At 41.9% G+C, this 16,045-nt stretch overlaps 2 protein-coding genes across 4 annotated transcripts in view; both read right to left on the bottom strand.

The window, feature by feature from the left end:
- The window catches only part of LOC121872719 (maestro heat-like repeat-containing protein family member 1), a 225,743-nt gene extending 220,843 nt beyond the window's left edge, over window positions 1-4,900 (bottom strand). Inside the window, exon 1 of one of the 2 annotated variants that reach the window (XM_042375729.1) lies at window positions 4,587-4,900. In XM_042375729.1, coding sequence (XP_042231663.1) covers window positions 4,587-4,611 — 25 coding nt within the window. In that variant the 5' untranslated portion in view covers window positions 4,612-4,900. The remainder of the gene's footprint in view (window positions 1-4,586) is intronic. The other variant, XM_042375730.1, reaches the window with a different exon arrangement.
- A 4,318-nt stretch (window positions 4,901-9,218) lies between these two features.
- Window positions 9,219-16,045, bottom strand: part of LOC121872720 (retinol dehydrogenase 7-like) — a 32,978-nt gene continuing 26,151 nt past the window's right edge. The window contains exons 6-7 of one of the 2 annotated variants that reach the window (XM_042375733.1): window positions 13,133-13,334; window positions 9,219-9,556 (exon numbers count right to left, since the gene is read on the bottom strand). In XM_042375733.1, coding sequence (XP_042231667.1) covers window positions 13,172-13,334 — 163 coding nt within the window. In that variant the 3' untranslated portion in view covers window positions 9,219-9,556; window positions 13,133-13,171. Of the gene's footprint in view, window positions 9,557-12,838; window positions 13,335-16,045 lie in introns of those variants that run through there. The other variant, XM_042375732.1, reaches the window with a different exon arrangement.

A 16,045-nucleotide genomic window follows, 5' to 3' on the forward strand; every position in this document is an offset into this window, starting at 1 on the left:
CACCAACAACCACATCACCATCAACCATATCAAAACCATGGTTATGCACATCAACCTCTCTTCCGACCTTGTCCTATCTCCCTCCATTACTTTGGGCCGAACACACTCCAGGTTGTGGGCTCCACTAAGCTCCTCGGCATCACTATAGATAACAAACGAAATTTGAAAACACACGTCAGTACAGTTGTCAAATCCTCCAGTCTTCGTCTCCACCTCTTCCGCCGACTTACCGGTAAGGCCCTCGGAGTTCCTGCACCCGAGCTCCTCCGTGTTTACTCAACATTCATACTTCCCAAGCTTACCTATGCCTCCTCTGTCCGATCTTCCTCCCTAAATGCCACACAATGGAAACACCTAGAAAAAGTGCAAAAGAGGGCATGCAAGATTATTCTCTCCCCTTCCTACTCCACATATCAAGAAACACTCAACACACTGACCCTCTCGGCTCTCTCTGACCATCACCACGACCTCATCTGCAAATTTGGTGAGAAGATTCTGCACCATTCTCGACAACGGCTCCTACTACCACCCGAGATCCCTCGTCCGAGAATTGCTGTTCGACACCACAACCACATCCAGCCCATACAAGCACGTACCGATTGCTGTAAGAACAGCCCAGTCCCAACCATTGTAAAAATTATCAACAATTCATAATCAACCAATGTACAGTATTCACTCCCAGCCAATCTTACCTTTTTGAACTGTCACTATGTTGAAAAGCCCTGTAGTATAACTTCCTCTCCACCTAGTTATTATATACAGTCTCTCCTCAACTTACGATGGGGTTCCGAACTGACGACCAGGTCGTAAGTCGAATTGGTCGTAAGTCGAAAAGGCGAAAATAATACATAGAAAATCTAAAATAGATGTCTCTTTTTCTTCTCAGTACCACGAGAACTCTCCCTTTTACTCTTGCCAGCCATTCTAAAGGGAATTACAAACGAAAATTTTGTCAGTACACAGTGCGATCACTCACGTAGGGACTCGAAAATACGTAATTTGAAAAATATTTTATACGACTGCGGCGGTCGTATGTGCGGGTAGTTGTAAGTCGCGGATTATCTGTATCAGATTTATATCACTTATGTTACTTGTATATTATTTGTCAATCAAGTGACCCATTCCTCAATTATGTAACTGTATATTTTCAGTCTGCAGGCTGCCTTGTTCTTTCAATAAACCGTTATTATTATTATTATTACAGTGATCCCTCGGTTAACGAGCGCCTCGGTTATCGAAATTTCGGTTAACGAATTACCTTCCAAAAGATCCCGACTCTCACACCCTCTCTCACTACATCCTCACTTGCCCTATGACCACCTCCTACAGGTCCCCAGCTGTTACCAACACCTCTTCCTTCCCTGACCAGATATCCCTCCTCCTAGTGACAGGACTGGCACTTGACATTATTAGGGACCTGCCACACTTTGCTATAAACAGATGAAATTTACCGGGAACTTTCCCCCCACACACTCATCATTCTGTCACTTTATGCAACTTGACAAAACCTATGACCCTTCAGGCTTTTACGTCCTTAATGTACGAGTCATAAAGGCAAGTATGAACTTTGCATACTTCCCAGATGGGTGCTGTAAACGCTTCTGCGCTTCACCTTGCACAGGATGTAAGGGGGTGCCCAATAAACTAGCCCCCTCGGGGGCTAATCTGAAAATCTGAATCTTCCACAAGATTCTTTAACTTCGGTTAACGAGCATTCCCTCGATTAACGAATTCCTTACGAGCACCCCTCAACATGTTTTTGCTTGCACACTAGCTGTCATATTAGTCCGCCAATACAGTAATCGGTTCTAGGGCTTAAATTCCTTACTATTTTAGTAAATATCAAGAAGTTTGTACTATTCAATAATTTTAAGTCTTATATTAAAATTTTTAGCCATTTTAACAAATTATTTAACATAATTTAAGTACAGGGAAACTAGTTTTTAGCGCGCCAAACAGCCTGTCAACACACCATACAGGCGTCAGTCTCTGTGTGTTTTAAGTGGAGGTAACATCTTGCTTCAGACTCTTCAACATAAATGCTTTTTTTCTGTGTTTCCAGTCAAAATATTGGTCATTTTGAAATTTATTTTACATATTGACAATATATAATGCAGTGCAGTGTTGATTTAAAGAAAATAATCTTGAATTACACCAAGTGAACTAAAATTTTATGGGCAAAATGGCACCATGGGGTGACTTCTCTTCCACCCCAATGCCTTCTCTTCTCCCTTCTCCTCCACCCCCATTCTAATTTCCATCATCAAAATCATCATCATCATCATCCAGGAGCCTTCTACATACACACCTCAAAGTAAGTGTACTTTACTACCTTTTTTGTTGACTTTAGGCAATTTTCGGTGAGCTGGAACCAATTTCCCGAAAACCCATTGAAACAATGGTTTCGGTTCACGAATTTTTCGGTTAACGAGCAACCTTCTAGAACGAGTTGTGCCCGTTAACCGAGGGACCACTGTATTATTATTATTAATAAGACTGTAGTCTGTAACAATATCGTATGCACATTATATTTAAAAATTATAACTCATAAGTACAGTACAGGGTATTACAAAATCAGTTTACAAAACAATAACGCAAATAAAATCATATGATGGTGTATGGTATCTCTTCGTTTGGGTGGATGACCGTGAGGTGGTTGACACGTCCAGTTCGTGTGTAGTTTAAACTTAAACAGTTTGATTTAATCTCATAAGAATAAATAAATTCCCACTGTAACGTTGCTTAAGCATCACTTAATTGATAAAATGATTAGCTTAAGTCTGCGTGCTAGCACATTCTGTGTTTGCCTAGACGTAAATCAGTGGTTATCAGCACGAATGTTTAGATCATAACGGTACCGACTCAATATTTTGTTACTAGCAGCTAGAGTATTACAGACATAATATGGATGGTTAATGTTTGCCGAGTCATATAAAGGACAGAATGTAGATGACAGTATTGAAAATAATGAGCTTAGTATTGTAAGAAAAGGAAAGAAAGTACTGGTATGTACTTACTACTGTAATTGTGAAAGTAATCATGATTATGATTACATTTTGTATGTGCAGTAATTGATTACAATTACTTTGCCAAAATAAGAATGTAATCGATAACAATTACTGTACTTAAAAAACTGTAATCGATTGTAATCTATTACAATTACAGATTACAATTACCCCATATACCTCCTATTGCCATCCAGGGGGGGGGGGGGTGACCTAACTGGTATTATTATCGTTTCGGTCATGAAGTGAATTTTTGGATTTTCAGTTTAGGTTACGTTAGGTTAGGTTGAAATTAAGTTTTCCGGTGTTTTTTTTTATATGTTCTGAATGATTCTGAACTAATTCCACATTGGTGCATGACCGAAACAATAATTTTACCACCTAACCTAATCTAACTTAATCTACCCTTACCTAATATTACCACAAATCTTGTGATGATGGTAAAAAATCCGAAATACCTATTGGGATAAAAACGAATATTAACCTGATTAGTTTCAAGTTTGAGGTAAGAAATGAGAGTAAAGATGAAATGAGTTTTCTTGTTCCGTATAAGATTTTCCGGTTTTATTTTACTTTCGGACATAGGGTGCCCCAAAGTTATAAACTAAGAAAACATTTATATCTCCCTATTCTGAGCATTTTGAACCCCATATATGCCAGGTGGAAATGGAAAATAGCAACACAACTGAATTTAATTGATTTTACGTAGTTTCCAGTCTTCGTCTCAGTGAAGAGATATTATCTGCTTTGAACCGAGTTAATTATGAGTGTGTTCACATCACGCATGCGCAATGTTGACTGACGACATCCAGTCGTGACCAATGACGTATCGATCTCATCACGTGATTTCTTTTGACCAATCACATTTGAATTTTTTCAAAAGGAGCAGCCTGGGTATGGATTTGAATTTCAATCACCAGTCTCATAATGGCCGTGGTGGAGGCTGGGTGTGATTTGTGCTCCTACTATTATTTTAAGTTTGTTGCCGAGTTTTACGAGAAAGACTATCATGCTATCCAATTCCTGCATAGTTAGGCTACATTTGGTTAGGATAGGCTAGGTTAGTTTAAGCTAGGACTCCAGGGATCCGGGGGCAGAGCTCCCACCTAGGGGTTAGGTAAGGTTACATTAAGTTATGTTACATTAGGTTCGATGACTAGTTTTTGTGTTCTCCCCCTCACCAAAACCCCGATTTCCCAGGCTCTCCCCCATTAGTGTTGGGGGGGGGGAGGGTTGGGGAATAAACGACCAAATTTCCGACAAAAATGAAGGTCAGAATCGCTTAAAATACACTGGAAAAACATATTGGTCAACCACTTGGGACTAAGTCATAAAGTAAAAATTTACCGATTTTCCTTAAGTGGCTGTATAACCTAAAAAACTGTCCTTTAATATTACCTCATGATCTTTCAATTTAAAGAACCTTTCTCTCCTAAGGTATATGAAAATTATGCAATTTACTGAACCTGTGTGTGATATTTAGGACCTTCTAGAATATAGTATGACTACGGTCACCCAAACATTTATTTGGAAGTCTTTATATCAGTAGATGAAGTTTTACCAAAGCATATGTTAACTCACCCTTTTCCTTGTCTATGGTCTGCATTTTTGATGGAATTGTAATGGTTGACACAACCTTTTATTACTCCAGTTCAGTGTTGGAGGTAATGTCAGGTGACTCGGGAGCTTTTGGCCACTTAACACAACAACAGCGGGAGTCAAGGGATAGTTTGCTTAAACGATATGATATTAGCACTTATTTATCACATTGAGTGTCATGAGTGTATGTCATGGGTTTCAATCTTGAGAAAATCAATTGGTCATGGTAAGGGATGAAGCTGCCAAGTGCCACTCCTGAACAGCGCAGGTAGACCACCAGTGTTTACAGTCTCGAAGGGTGCAACCCATCGGGACAAAATATATATTTAACGGTTTTATTGATGTACAAGATATATTACACTGCTTCCCATTTTAAACTAAATAGGAATCTTTCAGATCTTAATAATTAATTAAGATGAATTACACATCAAAATGTCACAGTGAAAGATACTTAAGCAGAAGCCACCGCTAGACAAAAGGATTCGGAAACTGCCAACGTCACTGGCTACGTGTTGAGATAACTGATTACTGATGGCGTGTTTAATACTGTCACACGTTAATGCTCTATGTTGTTGTTTAATGGAAGCAACCTTTCACTCTCAATTAATTTAAGTAGAATATAGTGTTTGTACTATTTTTAAATTTATTTGTCTATTATTGTATGAATATTTATCATCATATGATTAGTAACCCTCATTCCACATCCGGATCCCACTGGAAATAAGCTTTTAACAAGCTTTACATTTACCATCGGGCCTGTAACAAGAATTATATACGGGGGGGGGGGACACGAAAGTTTGAGGGGGAACATTTTTTTCTATGGGGTGTGGTCCTCGAGCAGCCCCTAAAATTACCCTGCCATTATACTGTAGGGGTATGTGGTATTGGTTCACACTCAGGATGGGATGGAGAAAGGAAACTCACAATGTGCTCACCGTATACATATTGTATTGGATGTACTGTAGTGGATTTCTCCCCTACAAACGCTGTTTGTCGCTGCGTAGCCGACCCCACGAATTCCACAGTGTGTGCCTCGTGGTCTAGGTCAACCAGCGCCGCCATACATCACGGAGCGGGGGTCAACTACTAAGCCACGCCTACCCCCCGCTATTTAAGACCTGACCTCGTGGTGACCTGCCTCTTTCTACCTACACCAACCAGCCAGCAACACCTCCTCCTCCTCCGCCTGCCTGGCGGTCCTCGCTCCCGCCAGCGAGCATGGTGAACCACAAGGTGGTCCTCCTCTGAAGATCCTCACCAACCAGCTCTCTCTACATCACGCTTGTAACCACGCTGCCTTCCCAGCACCAAGCTGCATTGGACATCCAATACAACATGTATACAGAGAGCACATTGTGAGTTTCCTTTCTCCATCCCATCCTGAGTGTGAACCAAACATCCCATACCCCACAGTACAATGTATCTGAACCTGCTCTCGTGTTGGTCAAGTCTGGTCTTGAAAGAGCTCACACTCGGTGCCGTCACAACACTCTCTGGCAGATTGTTCCAAGAGTTCATAACTCTCACTCCAAAAAAGTTACCCCTCACAGTTTTCTGAACTTGCGGCTTCTTCAACCTTGAGCTGTGACTCCTTGTGGGGCGAGCGTCCGCCAGCTCCAGGTAAGGACACTCCACCGAGCAGTGCCCTTTGAGATGTTTATATACCTTAATTAGGTCGCTCCTTTCCCGTCTGCAGTATAAGCTTGGCAAGTTCAGGCGTCACAATCTCTCAGGGTAGTTGACTTTTAGTTTTACTTTTATCCTCTTGACCACTGATCGGCTCGTTAGCCGCTTGGGCGATCGGTCACGTCTCTGATTACTTTTCTTTTTCTTTTATCCTCTTCATCGAAAGATCGGCTCGTTAGCAGCTTGGGTGATCGGTCACGTCTCTGTTACACACTGTTGGCAAGTACTGGGCATGCACCTGCTCCAGTGTTGGTAAAGTCTTGTCTTGAAAGAGCTCACACTCGGTGCCGTCACAACACTTTCTGGTAGATTGTTCCAAGAGTTCACAACTCTCACTCGTAAAAAATTTGCCCTCATAGTTTTCTGGATCTGCGGCTTCTTCAATCTTGAGCTGTGACCCCTTGTGGGACGAGCGTCCGCCAGCTCCAAGTAATGACACTCGACTGAGTAGTGCCCCTTGAGATGCTTATACACCTCAATTAGGTCGCCCCTTGCTCGTCTGTAGTATAAGCTAGGCAAGTTCAAGCGCTCCAATCTCTCAGGGTAGTTGAGGTGCTGAAGTGCAGGCACCAGTCTGGTGGCCCTCTTTTGAACATTTTCAACCAACTGACAGTCTCTAGTATATCTCGGGGACCAGACGGGTGACATTACTTCAGATGGGGAAGCACTTCACTCTTGAAGATCGTTACGAGGGATGGACCGTCTAGATATCTGAACGACCTTCTTATAGTAAGACCCAATAATTTATTTGCTTGATTTACCTTCTTCTCGCAATGGCCCGAAAACTTCAGCTCATTGTCAACATACACACCTAGGTCCTTCTCACATTCAGTCTCAAATAGTGGAGTTTCTTCATCCCGTTGGGACGTATAATACGCCTCCTTACCGTTGGTACGCCCCAGGTGCATCCTCTTACACTTCGTGACATTGAATCTCAGCAAGCATTTCTTCGACCATTTCTTGGAGCTGAAAGAGATCCTTCTGCAGCTCTTCACAGTCCGCTTGGTTCTTGATTTCCCGAAATAACTTGGCGTCATCGGCAAATATTTGTATGGAGGAGTGGACAACGTCAGGCATGTCAGTTATGAAACAAACAAACAACAGCAGGCCCAGTACACTGCCCTGTGGCACCCGGCTTGTGATAGGTACGGATGATGATTTCGTGCCATTAATCACCACACACTGCTTGCGGTCATGTAGAAAGTCTTCTATCCACGCTAGAACATTTCCCCGAATTCCGTACCCTTCCAGTTTGATTTTCAACCTTTTGTGGGATACACTGTCGAAAGCCTTGGCAAAATTTAGGTAAATATTGTCGATATTACCACCCCGTTCCAGAATATGGGTCCAAATATCCAATACCTTGAACATTTCTGTTAAGCAGGAGCGCCCCGGTATAAAACCGTGTTGTCTTAGTGTGTATTTTTTTTATCCTCTTCACCACTGATCGGCTCGTTGGCCGCTTGAGCGATCGGTCACGTCTCTGTTACGCACTATTGGCAAGTACTAGGCATGCACCGGCTCCTAAATGTACTTGAACCTCTTCCAGTATTGGTCAAGTCTGGTTTTGAAAGCGCTCATACTCGGTGCCGTCACAACACTTTCTGGCAGATTGTTCCGAGAGTTGACAACTCTCACCCCGAAAAAGTTTGTCCTCACAGTTTTGTGGACCTGCGGCTTCTTCAGCCTTGGGCTGTGACCCACTTGTGGGGCGAGCGTCCGCCAGCTCCAGGCAAGGACACCCGACTGAGTAATGCCTCTTGAAGAGCAAGTGTTGTCCCTAACCTCACTGTACATTATGCAGGATTCTCTCTGTGTGTACTGATGTAGATGGACTGATGTCAGAGTTGAAAGCATGTATTGTTGCATAATTGGAACCAGAAGCCCTCAGTTCCAGTAGCGCATTCTGTAGGTTTGAAGGAAACATATGATAGCATGGAGAAAATACTGACCGCTATTAAATACAAGGAGTATAGATGGCAGATTTTGGCGATTTGAAGGTTATATTCCTTCTACTTGGCCCTTAAGGAGGGTTCACGAAATATTGCTGTTTTCTGTGTTTATGGGTCAGCAGAGCAACAGATATAAACACTACAACACAAAGGACTGGCCAAAGAGAGGAGAGTTTGATCCAGGAAAAATCAACGTTAAATATACTCCCTTGGTAGACCCAAACGATGTACTTCTACCTCCTTTACACATCAAGCTGGGACTAATGAAGAATTTTGTGAAGGCTATGGACAAACAAGGTGATGGGTTCGTGTACTTGAGGGAAAATTCCCACAGCTCAGTGATGCTAAAGTCAGAGGGTTTCTTTGTTGGCCCACAGATAAGAAAGTTACTTCGTGATGACGACTTAGAAAACAAACTGAATGAAAATGAGCTAGATGCATGGAAATCCTTCACATCCGTAGTCAAGGGGTTTCTTGGAAACAAGAAAACTATTGCCAACTTGTAGAGAAACTTAAAAAGAACACGTGTGGGGGAAAGGTACCAGGGTAGATGGGATCCTGCCATGATGGGGGACTGTTGCTGGTGTTTACAATCAGAGGACAATACAACACATAAAAGGATGAAATAAAATAACAAACGCCCATACAGTGGCTAATTTAATAATTTTTGTGTCTTATGATTGTTTTCATTCTTTATTGAATTTTAGTGATGACGTGGAAAAAAATAACAGGAAAATATTATTTTTAAATTTTTGAATTTGTAAGATTAAATATTTTGTATAACAAATAAACTGTACGTGCCAGAGAATTTTTATCGCCAGAATTGAAGTCATCACCTCAAAATTACCAAAAGGAAGCTGCTCTGAACCATGTTTCGGATTTTTTTTTAATTTGCTGCCCAGTGTTATTATTACTATTATTATTATATTTTCGCCCCCCAGGCCATGGAGTGGATCAGTGACCTGTGCTCGGGTTGGCTAATCCTCTTTAAAAAAAAAAAAAAAAAAAAAAAAAACAGAGCGAGGGGGAGCGGGCCAGCCAGCTATAGTTCGGGTGACGTCACTGTGCAGAGGGAACTTAAATTAGACAGCTGTCTCCCCGACCTGTCTACATTGACCTTACAGCTGGTGCCTCCTCTTGGGTGGGAGGGGGGGGGGTGTACCGCTGATCCCTGGCTCTGTGCTGGCGCTCTTCCTTCCACTACCCTCCCACTGGATATAACCCATGTACACCAGTTCCTCCTCGATTCCACCCTTCTCTGCTTCAAGCCCTGTAGGAGTTTCTTGTGTTGTTCCCTCAGCATTACCGTGCGATCTGGGTGAATAAATATATTCTGAAATGCAGCGCTCCTTGGTAAGTTTTTTGCCTGCCGAATAACTTTCCATTTCTCCTCCTCACCCACAACTGTGATCCTGAGGGGGCGAGGCTTGCCCTCCTGCTTTTGACCTAGCCTCCTCACATCCTGAGGGGGGACTGATATATCCAGAACCTCAGTACAAATATTCTCAAAATGCAACTTATCGTGTGGTTTCCTACTCTTAGCTTCCTCCGACTGTCTCTCCGGGACTCCAAAAACTATTACGTTGTTCCTGCGCTCGAAACATTCCCATTGTTCCTCCTCTCCCTAACAGTAAGCCTACTAATCGCCATCTCTTCGGCACACTTCTTCAGAGTCCCTAGCTGCTGTAGAACCTGTTCGGACCTGCAGTAATTGCATGTCAACAGACTTACTGGCGACACTTCAACCCCTGATTCCTTACACCTCATGGTTGTTGCTGTTGGGAAGGAGGGCGTGCAGACTCTGTTCGGATCTACTCAACCTTAAGCCCATCAGTTTACAATGTGATATAATTCTAATAATGGGCTTAATAATAATATTGATCTTTATTAATACTATGATAATTGCTTCTGATCTGTGTCTTGGTAATAATGATAATAATCTTTATTAATACTGTGCTAATTTCTTGTGTCTAATACATTGGCACTCGTGTCTCGCAGGACACGTTATGATTTGTGATATGGAGACAATGTTGATATGATTTAAGGACAACAGGAGTTAACACCCACCAAAGCGTGGGTAGCGTACAAAAATTAAATCTAAATTACTGTATTACGAATAAGTAGGAGGTCCATGACAGCGGGACAGTCAATAGAGTTGAACGGTGTTAGCGTTGAGACATTTACAGAGTTTACAGGAAGAGAAGTGCGGGTCATCCCCCTCCTCAGGTACTTGCCAGATAGTTCTGTATCCTAACCTAATGCAAGCAGAGACAACATTATGTCTGCGGATCATAAGTCCACGTCGACGATACTTGTGTGGATAAGGAAGAAATTGATCATAGTGTTGGATGGATATACTCTCAGCCAGTTCACTATCCCTGCGATGGATTGCAGAGAGAAGAGCGGATGAACGTATTCTCTTTCGATAGGTCATGTTAGGCTTATAATTAGGCCTACAATATCCTGATTGGGCAGCCATAATTTTGAGAGTCAGTTATTGATTAATCTTAATAGAAAGATTTACAAATAACATGTCTTTTACTTAAATCTTTAGTTCACTAGTTTATTTATAATTTACTGTGGATTTATTTTAATATTGGAGACAATAATTTTGTTGTTACTTTTTACTTTCAGTACTTGAGTACTTTATGAATGAGATACTTTTTTACTTCTACTTGAGTAACATTTTGCCAATGTAACAATACTTTTACTTAAGCAACAAAGTCCGGTACTTTTTCCAACTCTGGTGTTGTAGTGATTATGTAGTACTGTACAAGTGTTGTCGTGACCGTGTTGTACTAGCTGTTGTAATGAACGTGTCGTACTAGTGTTGTAATGAACGTGTTGTACGTGTTGTAATGAACGTGTTGTACTAGTTTGTGGTGAACGTGTCGTACTAGTGTTGTAATGAACGTGTTGTACGTGTTGTAATGAACGTGTTGTACTTGTGTTGTAATGAACGTGTTGTACTAGTGTTGTAATGAACGTGTTGTACTAGTGTTGTGGTGAACGTGTCGTACTAGTGTTGTAATGAACGTGTTGTACTAGTGTTGTGGTGAACGTGTCGTACTAGTGTTGTTATGAACGTGTTGTACTAGTGTTGTAGTGAACGTGTGGTACTAGTGTTGTAATGAACGTGTTGTACTAGTGTTGTAATGAACGTGTCGTACTAGTGTTGTAGTGAACGTGTGGTACTAGTGTTGTAATGAACGTGTTGTACTAGTGTTGTAATGAACGTGTTGTACTAGTGTTGTAGTGAACGTGTGGTACTAGTGTTGTAATGAACGTGTTGTTCTAGTGTTGTAATGAACGTGTTGTACTAGTGTTGTGGTGAACGTGTTGTACTAGTGTTGTGGTGAACGTGTGGTACTAGTGTTGTAATGAACGTGTTGTACTTGTGTTGTAATGAACGTGTTGTACTTGTGTTGTAATGAACGTGTTGTACTACTGCTGTGGTGAACGTGTGGTACTAGTGTTGTAATGAACGTGTTGTACTAGTGTTGTGGTGAACGTGTTGTACTAGTGTTGTACTAGTGTTGTGGTGAACGTGTGGTACTAGTGTTGTAGTGAACGTGTGGTACTAGTGTTGTAATGAACGTGTGGTACTAGTGTTGTAATGAACGTGTGGTACTAGTGTTGTAATGAACGTGTTGTACTTGTGTTGTAATGAACGTGTTGTACTAGTGTTGTGGTGAACGTGTTGTACTACTGTGTGGTGACTAGTGTTGTAATGAACGTGTTGTTCTAGTGTTGTAATGAACGTGTTGTTCTAGTGTCGTGTTGTACTAGTGTTGTGGTGAACGTGTTGTACTAGTGTTGTGGTGAACGTGTGGTACTAGTGTTGTAATGAACGTGTTGTACTTGTGTTGTAATGAACGTGTTGTACTTGTGTTGTAATGAACGTGTTGTACTACTGCTGTGGTGAACGTGTGGTACTAGTGTTGTAATGAACGTGTTGTACTAGTGTTGTGGTGAACGTGTTGTACTAGTGTTGTACTAGTGTTGTGGTGAACGTGTGGTACTAGTGTTGTAGTGAACGTGTGGTACTAGTGTTGTAATGAACGTGTGGTACTAGTGTTGTAATGAACGTGTGGTACTAGTGTTGTAATGAACGTGTTGTACTTGTGTTGTAATGAACGTGTTGTACTAGTGTTGTGGTGAACGTGTTGTACTACTGCTGTGGTGAATGTGTTGAACTAGTGTTATGTGATTAATTGGCCTGTTTTGCCTAGGTCCTCATGGAAACGAGTTTTCAAGTTTTTTTTGCCTATATATACTGACTGCTCTACAGGTAAATTGATAAACAACTGAGGATTGTATGTGTGTCGGTATGATGTGTTTAGTTTTGAAGAATATTTTAATTGATCTCTGGGATTATTTTGAAGGCTAATCTGAGAGAAATTTGTGTGGGACTAAAAATCCTATTAAGGGTTTTGCCTATATGAGTATCTGTAAATTTATTATGGAAATCATTGCTTAAGAGTAGTTCTTTTATACATTTCAGTTCAATGTCTAGGTGGAAACAGCTTGAACAAACGAAATCTAGAGCGTAATCGTACCGACAGAACCTTTAATATATGTTCAAGTTATTTCCACCTAGAGAGAGAGAGAGAGAGAGAGAGAGAGAGAGAGAGAGAGAGAGAGAGAGAGTATAACACATTTGTAGTTTATAAACAGTTAAATGTTCCTCATCTTACTGGTTTTTTTACAATTAAAGTACAGTACATATAAAATAGCTATAATCAATTGTTATGCGCAGAATTTGATGGGGCACAGTGCCCCATAAGTTCCTACAATACTTAAAACTGTCCTAAGCATTCTATTCAATAACCATCTTACACTAATCCTTATGATTTTAAAATTATGTGGATAAACAATGAGTGGTCACACCTTTACAGTTCTTGATATAGATCAGATTTTCAGAGCCGTTTAACTGTTCTTGGCTAAAGATAAGACAATATAGTGGAAATCTATGGCGCAGAGGAAGTCGACCCAGGCAGTAGGCAGGAGCTGCAGGAGGTTGAGGGCCACCCGCACCAGCAGCGGCGCCGCCGAGTATGTTGCCAGTGGCCTCTTGCTCATGATAGCTGACCTGTGGACATGTTATGTATTTATTGTGTACCTGTGGAAGATATGAGTCATAATTATGGGCGTACGGCATCGACTCATTGGGTAGGGGGCACACTCAGAATTGCCCGAATTCTTAAAGTGCTACAGTACACACAATACTATGTGAGTTGTATATACGACATTTTTATATAAAAATTGTAGTAAGAATCACCATAGCCGTCCGCAGTATGACACACCATTATAAGCACAACCAAAGAATTAATCACTTTAATTAATCACTTTAATTAATGGAACAGCATATATCATCAATGTGCCGAAGGTAGAAAACAATAAAAAAGAAAGTGAACGTAAAGCCAATTTATCGGAAGTAAACAACATTCACTAGTTGTTGATTACAGCGATGAACTTAGAAAAAAAATTGTCTCGCCCCTTTTGCCTACCAAAAATATCGATTATTTTGTCCATATCATTTTCAATTGTTGTTAGCATAGGCTCGCCAATATGTGTTTTAGCAACACTTTAAACGAACTTGTCCCATCGTTGTATGAAACGACAGCATTGATGCCAGGGTGGTTGATAACTTCTAAAATACAGGTAGTAATTCATTTAATACTTCCTGAAGCATACTGTTGGTGATTTCTGCCGCAGTCTTTATCGGAGGGTTGGAATGTTCAGCGAGTGAAGTTACGCCCCTACCTACTTCTAGTAGATCTTTGTCAACATGATAAAAGTCTGACACCACTTTGAAGCTGTTATCGGAAGGAGAGTCGTTCACCACTATATCCTCCAAGGCACATAGACTATCTTGATCATTTTCTTTGAGTCGTGCTTTCAGTTTGATGATCACTGTCAAGGCTTCAATAATTATGTATTGACACGATAACGTTTTATTTCTCGGTGCTCTCGCCTTCTTGAGGTTAGCTTTTCTAGTGGCAGTGATAACATTCATGTTCGCTCCTTGAAGGTATTTGCCGAGACTGCTTTGTGTTATTATCATCAGCAAAGATAACGGCTTTGATGATCTATATTATCTGCTCAGTGACGGTTTTCACTGCCTCCTGTCGGCATGACCGTCTCGTTACACTCAAGGATTTTATTGTAAGAGCAATGCGATCATCTACGTTAATATCCTTGAATACTGTGTTTCATGAATGGCGTTTTGGACTTGCTTCTAAGAAATGATAAGAACTGCCAGTATTAATGATCCCAAGCGCATTTCTGTGTGGCTCTACTTCACTCACAGTGTCCTTCAATGCCAGAATGAAGTGACCATAATAATGAACATACAACATATTCCTTGTGGTGAACACTCTGTAGTGGACTTCTCCCCTACAACTGCATAGCCGCAGCCACCAGCTGCTACCATCTTCCCTAGCAACCAAACTAGCAGCAAGCGAGAGGCGTCACCAGATGCCACCGTATCCTAGCAAAGGAGCCAAAGACAGGTTACTTCTCGGGTTTTCCCAACATGACTCATAGATGATTTCACGGCTGCTGGGTATATAAGCTCTGTCTCTCCATTGAGATTCATTCTGGCCTCTCTTCTTGAACACGCAACACCTCCTCCTCCGCCGCTGCCTGGCGGCCCTCGCCTCTCCTCCGCCGCTGCCTGGCGGCCCTCGCCTCTCCTCCGCCGCTGCCTGGCGGCCCTCGCCTCTCCTCCGCCTGCCTGGCGGTCCTCGCTACCGCCAGCGAGCATGGCGACCCACCAGCTGTCCTTATCTGAGCTTCCTCACCACACGGCACCTCCAGCACTTATTCTGGCCCATCTTCCTGAACAAGCATCACCTCCTCCTCCGCCGCTGCCTGGCGGTCCTCGCTCCCGCCGGCGAGCATGGCGACCTACCAGCTGTCCTTCTCTGAGCTTCCTCACCAACCAGCTCTCATTCTGCTCTCGGTTCCTGAACACGCAACACCTCCTCCAGCAAGCTCCTCGCTGTCCAGCTTTCATTCAACCAGGAGGCCAGCAACAGGCAACATCTTCTCTAACGAAGCTCCTGCACATCTACCTCCTTCAACACGCTACTCACCGAACGTCTATACTGAGCAGCTCCTCACCACACGGCACTTCCAGCACCAGACTGTCTATCATATAACTTATATTATACAAGAAAACCACCTTAGAGTTTCCATCCATCCTGAGTGCTAGACAATATTATACCACGAAATTCCTACAACTCTTTCATACGAGTTGCTAATCCTTTACAAATGCCTCTCATATTAGCAGCACCATCGAAACATTCACCGAAACTGTTTTCCAATTTCAGACCAAGTTTACTGGTAACTGTTTTCACGAGTTTAAATAACACTTCACCTTCAGTTAATGCTCTCGAAAAAATCCAATGAATGTCCTTTTCATTTTACCTTCCAAAACGTACAGTATCTCAGAGTGCCACTTGTTCTGTGTGGCTGATGTTCGAAGTATCATCCATGATTATTCCAAACTTTCTACTCGACAGCATATCTGAGATGATCCGCTCTACAACAAATTTAGACATATCTAAATTTTCGTTCTGGATGGATGGTGACGTCCATTAAGCATGCGACCTCGAGTTGATTTTGCAATTTCTTTTTGAGCCATGGGGAGTCTTTGCATCCGAGGTATAAATATTTTATGAAGTTACCTCTGGTAAGGTCTGTTACTTCCCACATATTTGATCTTTTCTCTTCATGTCCTTTTATTGTAGTGCTTTGTTATGCAGTAAAGACCAAACACTCTTTCTTTACACGTAG

This window comes from Homarus americanus, unplaced genomic scaffold (assembly GCF_018991925.1).
Source record: "Homarus americanus isolate GMGI-L3 unplaced genomic scaffold, GMGI_Hamer_2.0 scaffold39155, whole genome shotgun sequence".
Classification (NCBI taxonomy): Eukaryota; Metazoa; Arthropoda; class Malacostraca; order Decapoda; family Nephropidae; genus Homarus; species Homarus americanus.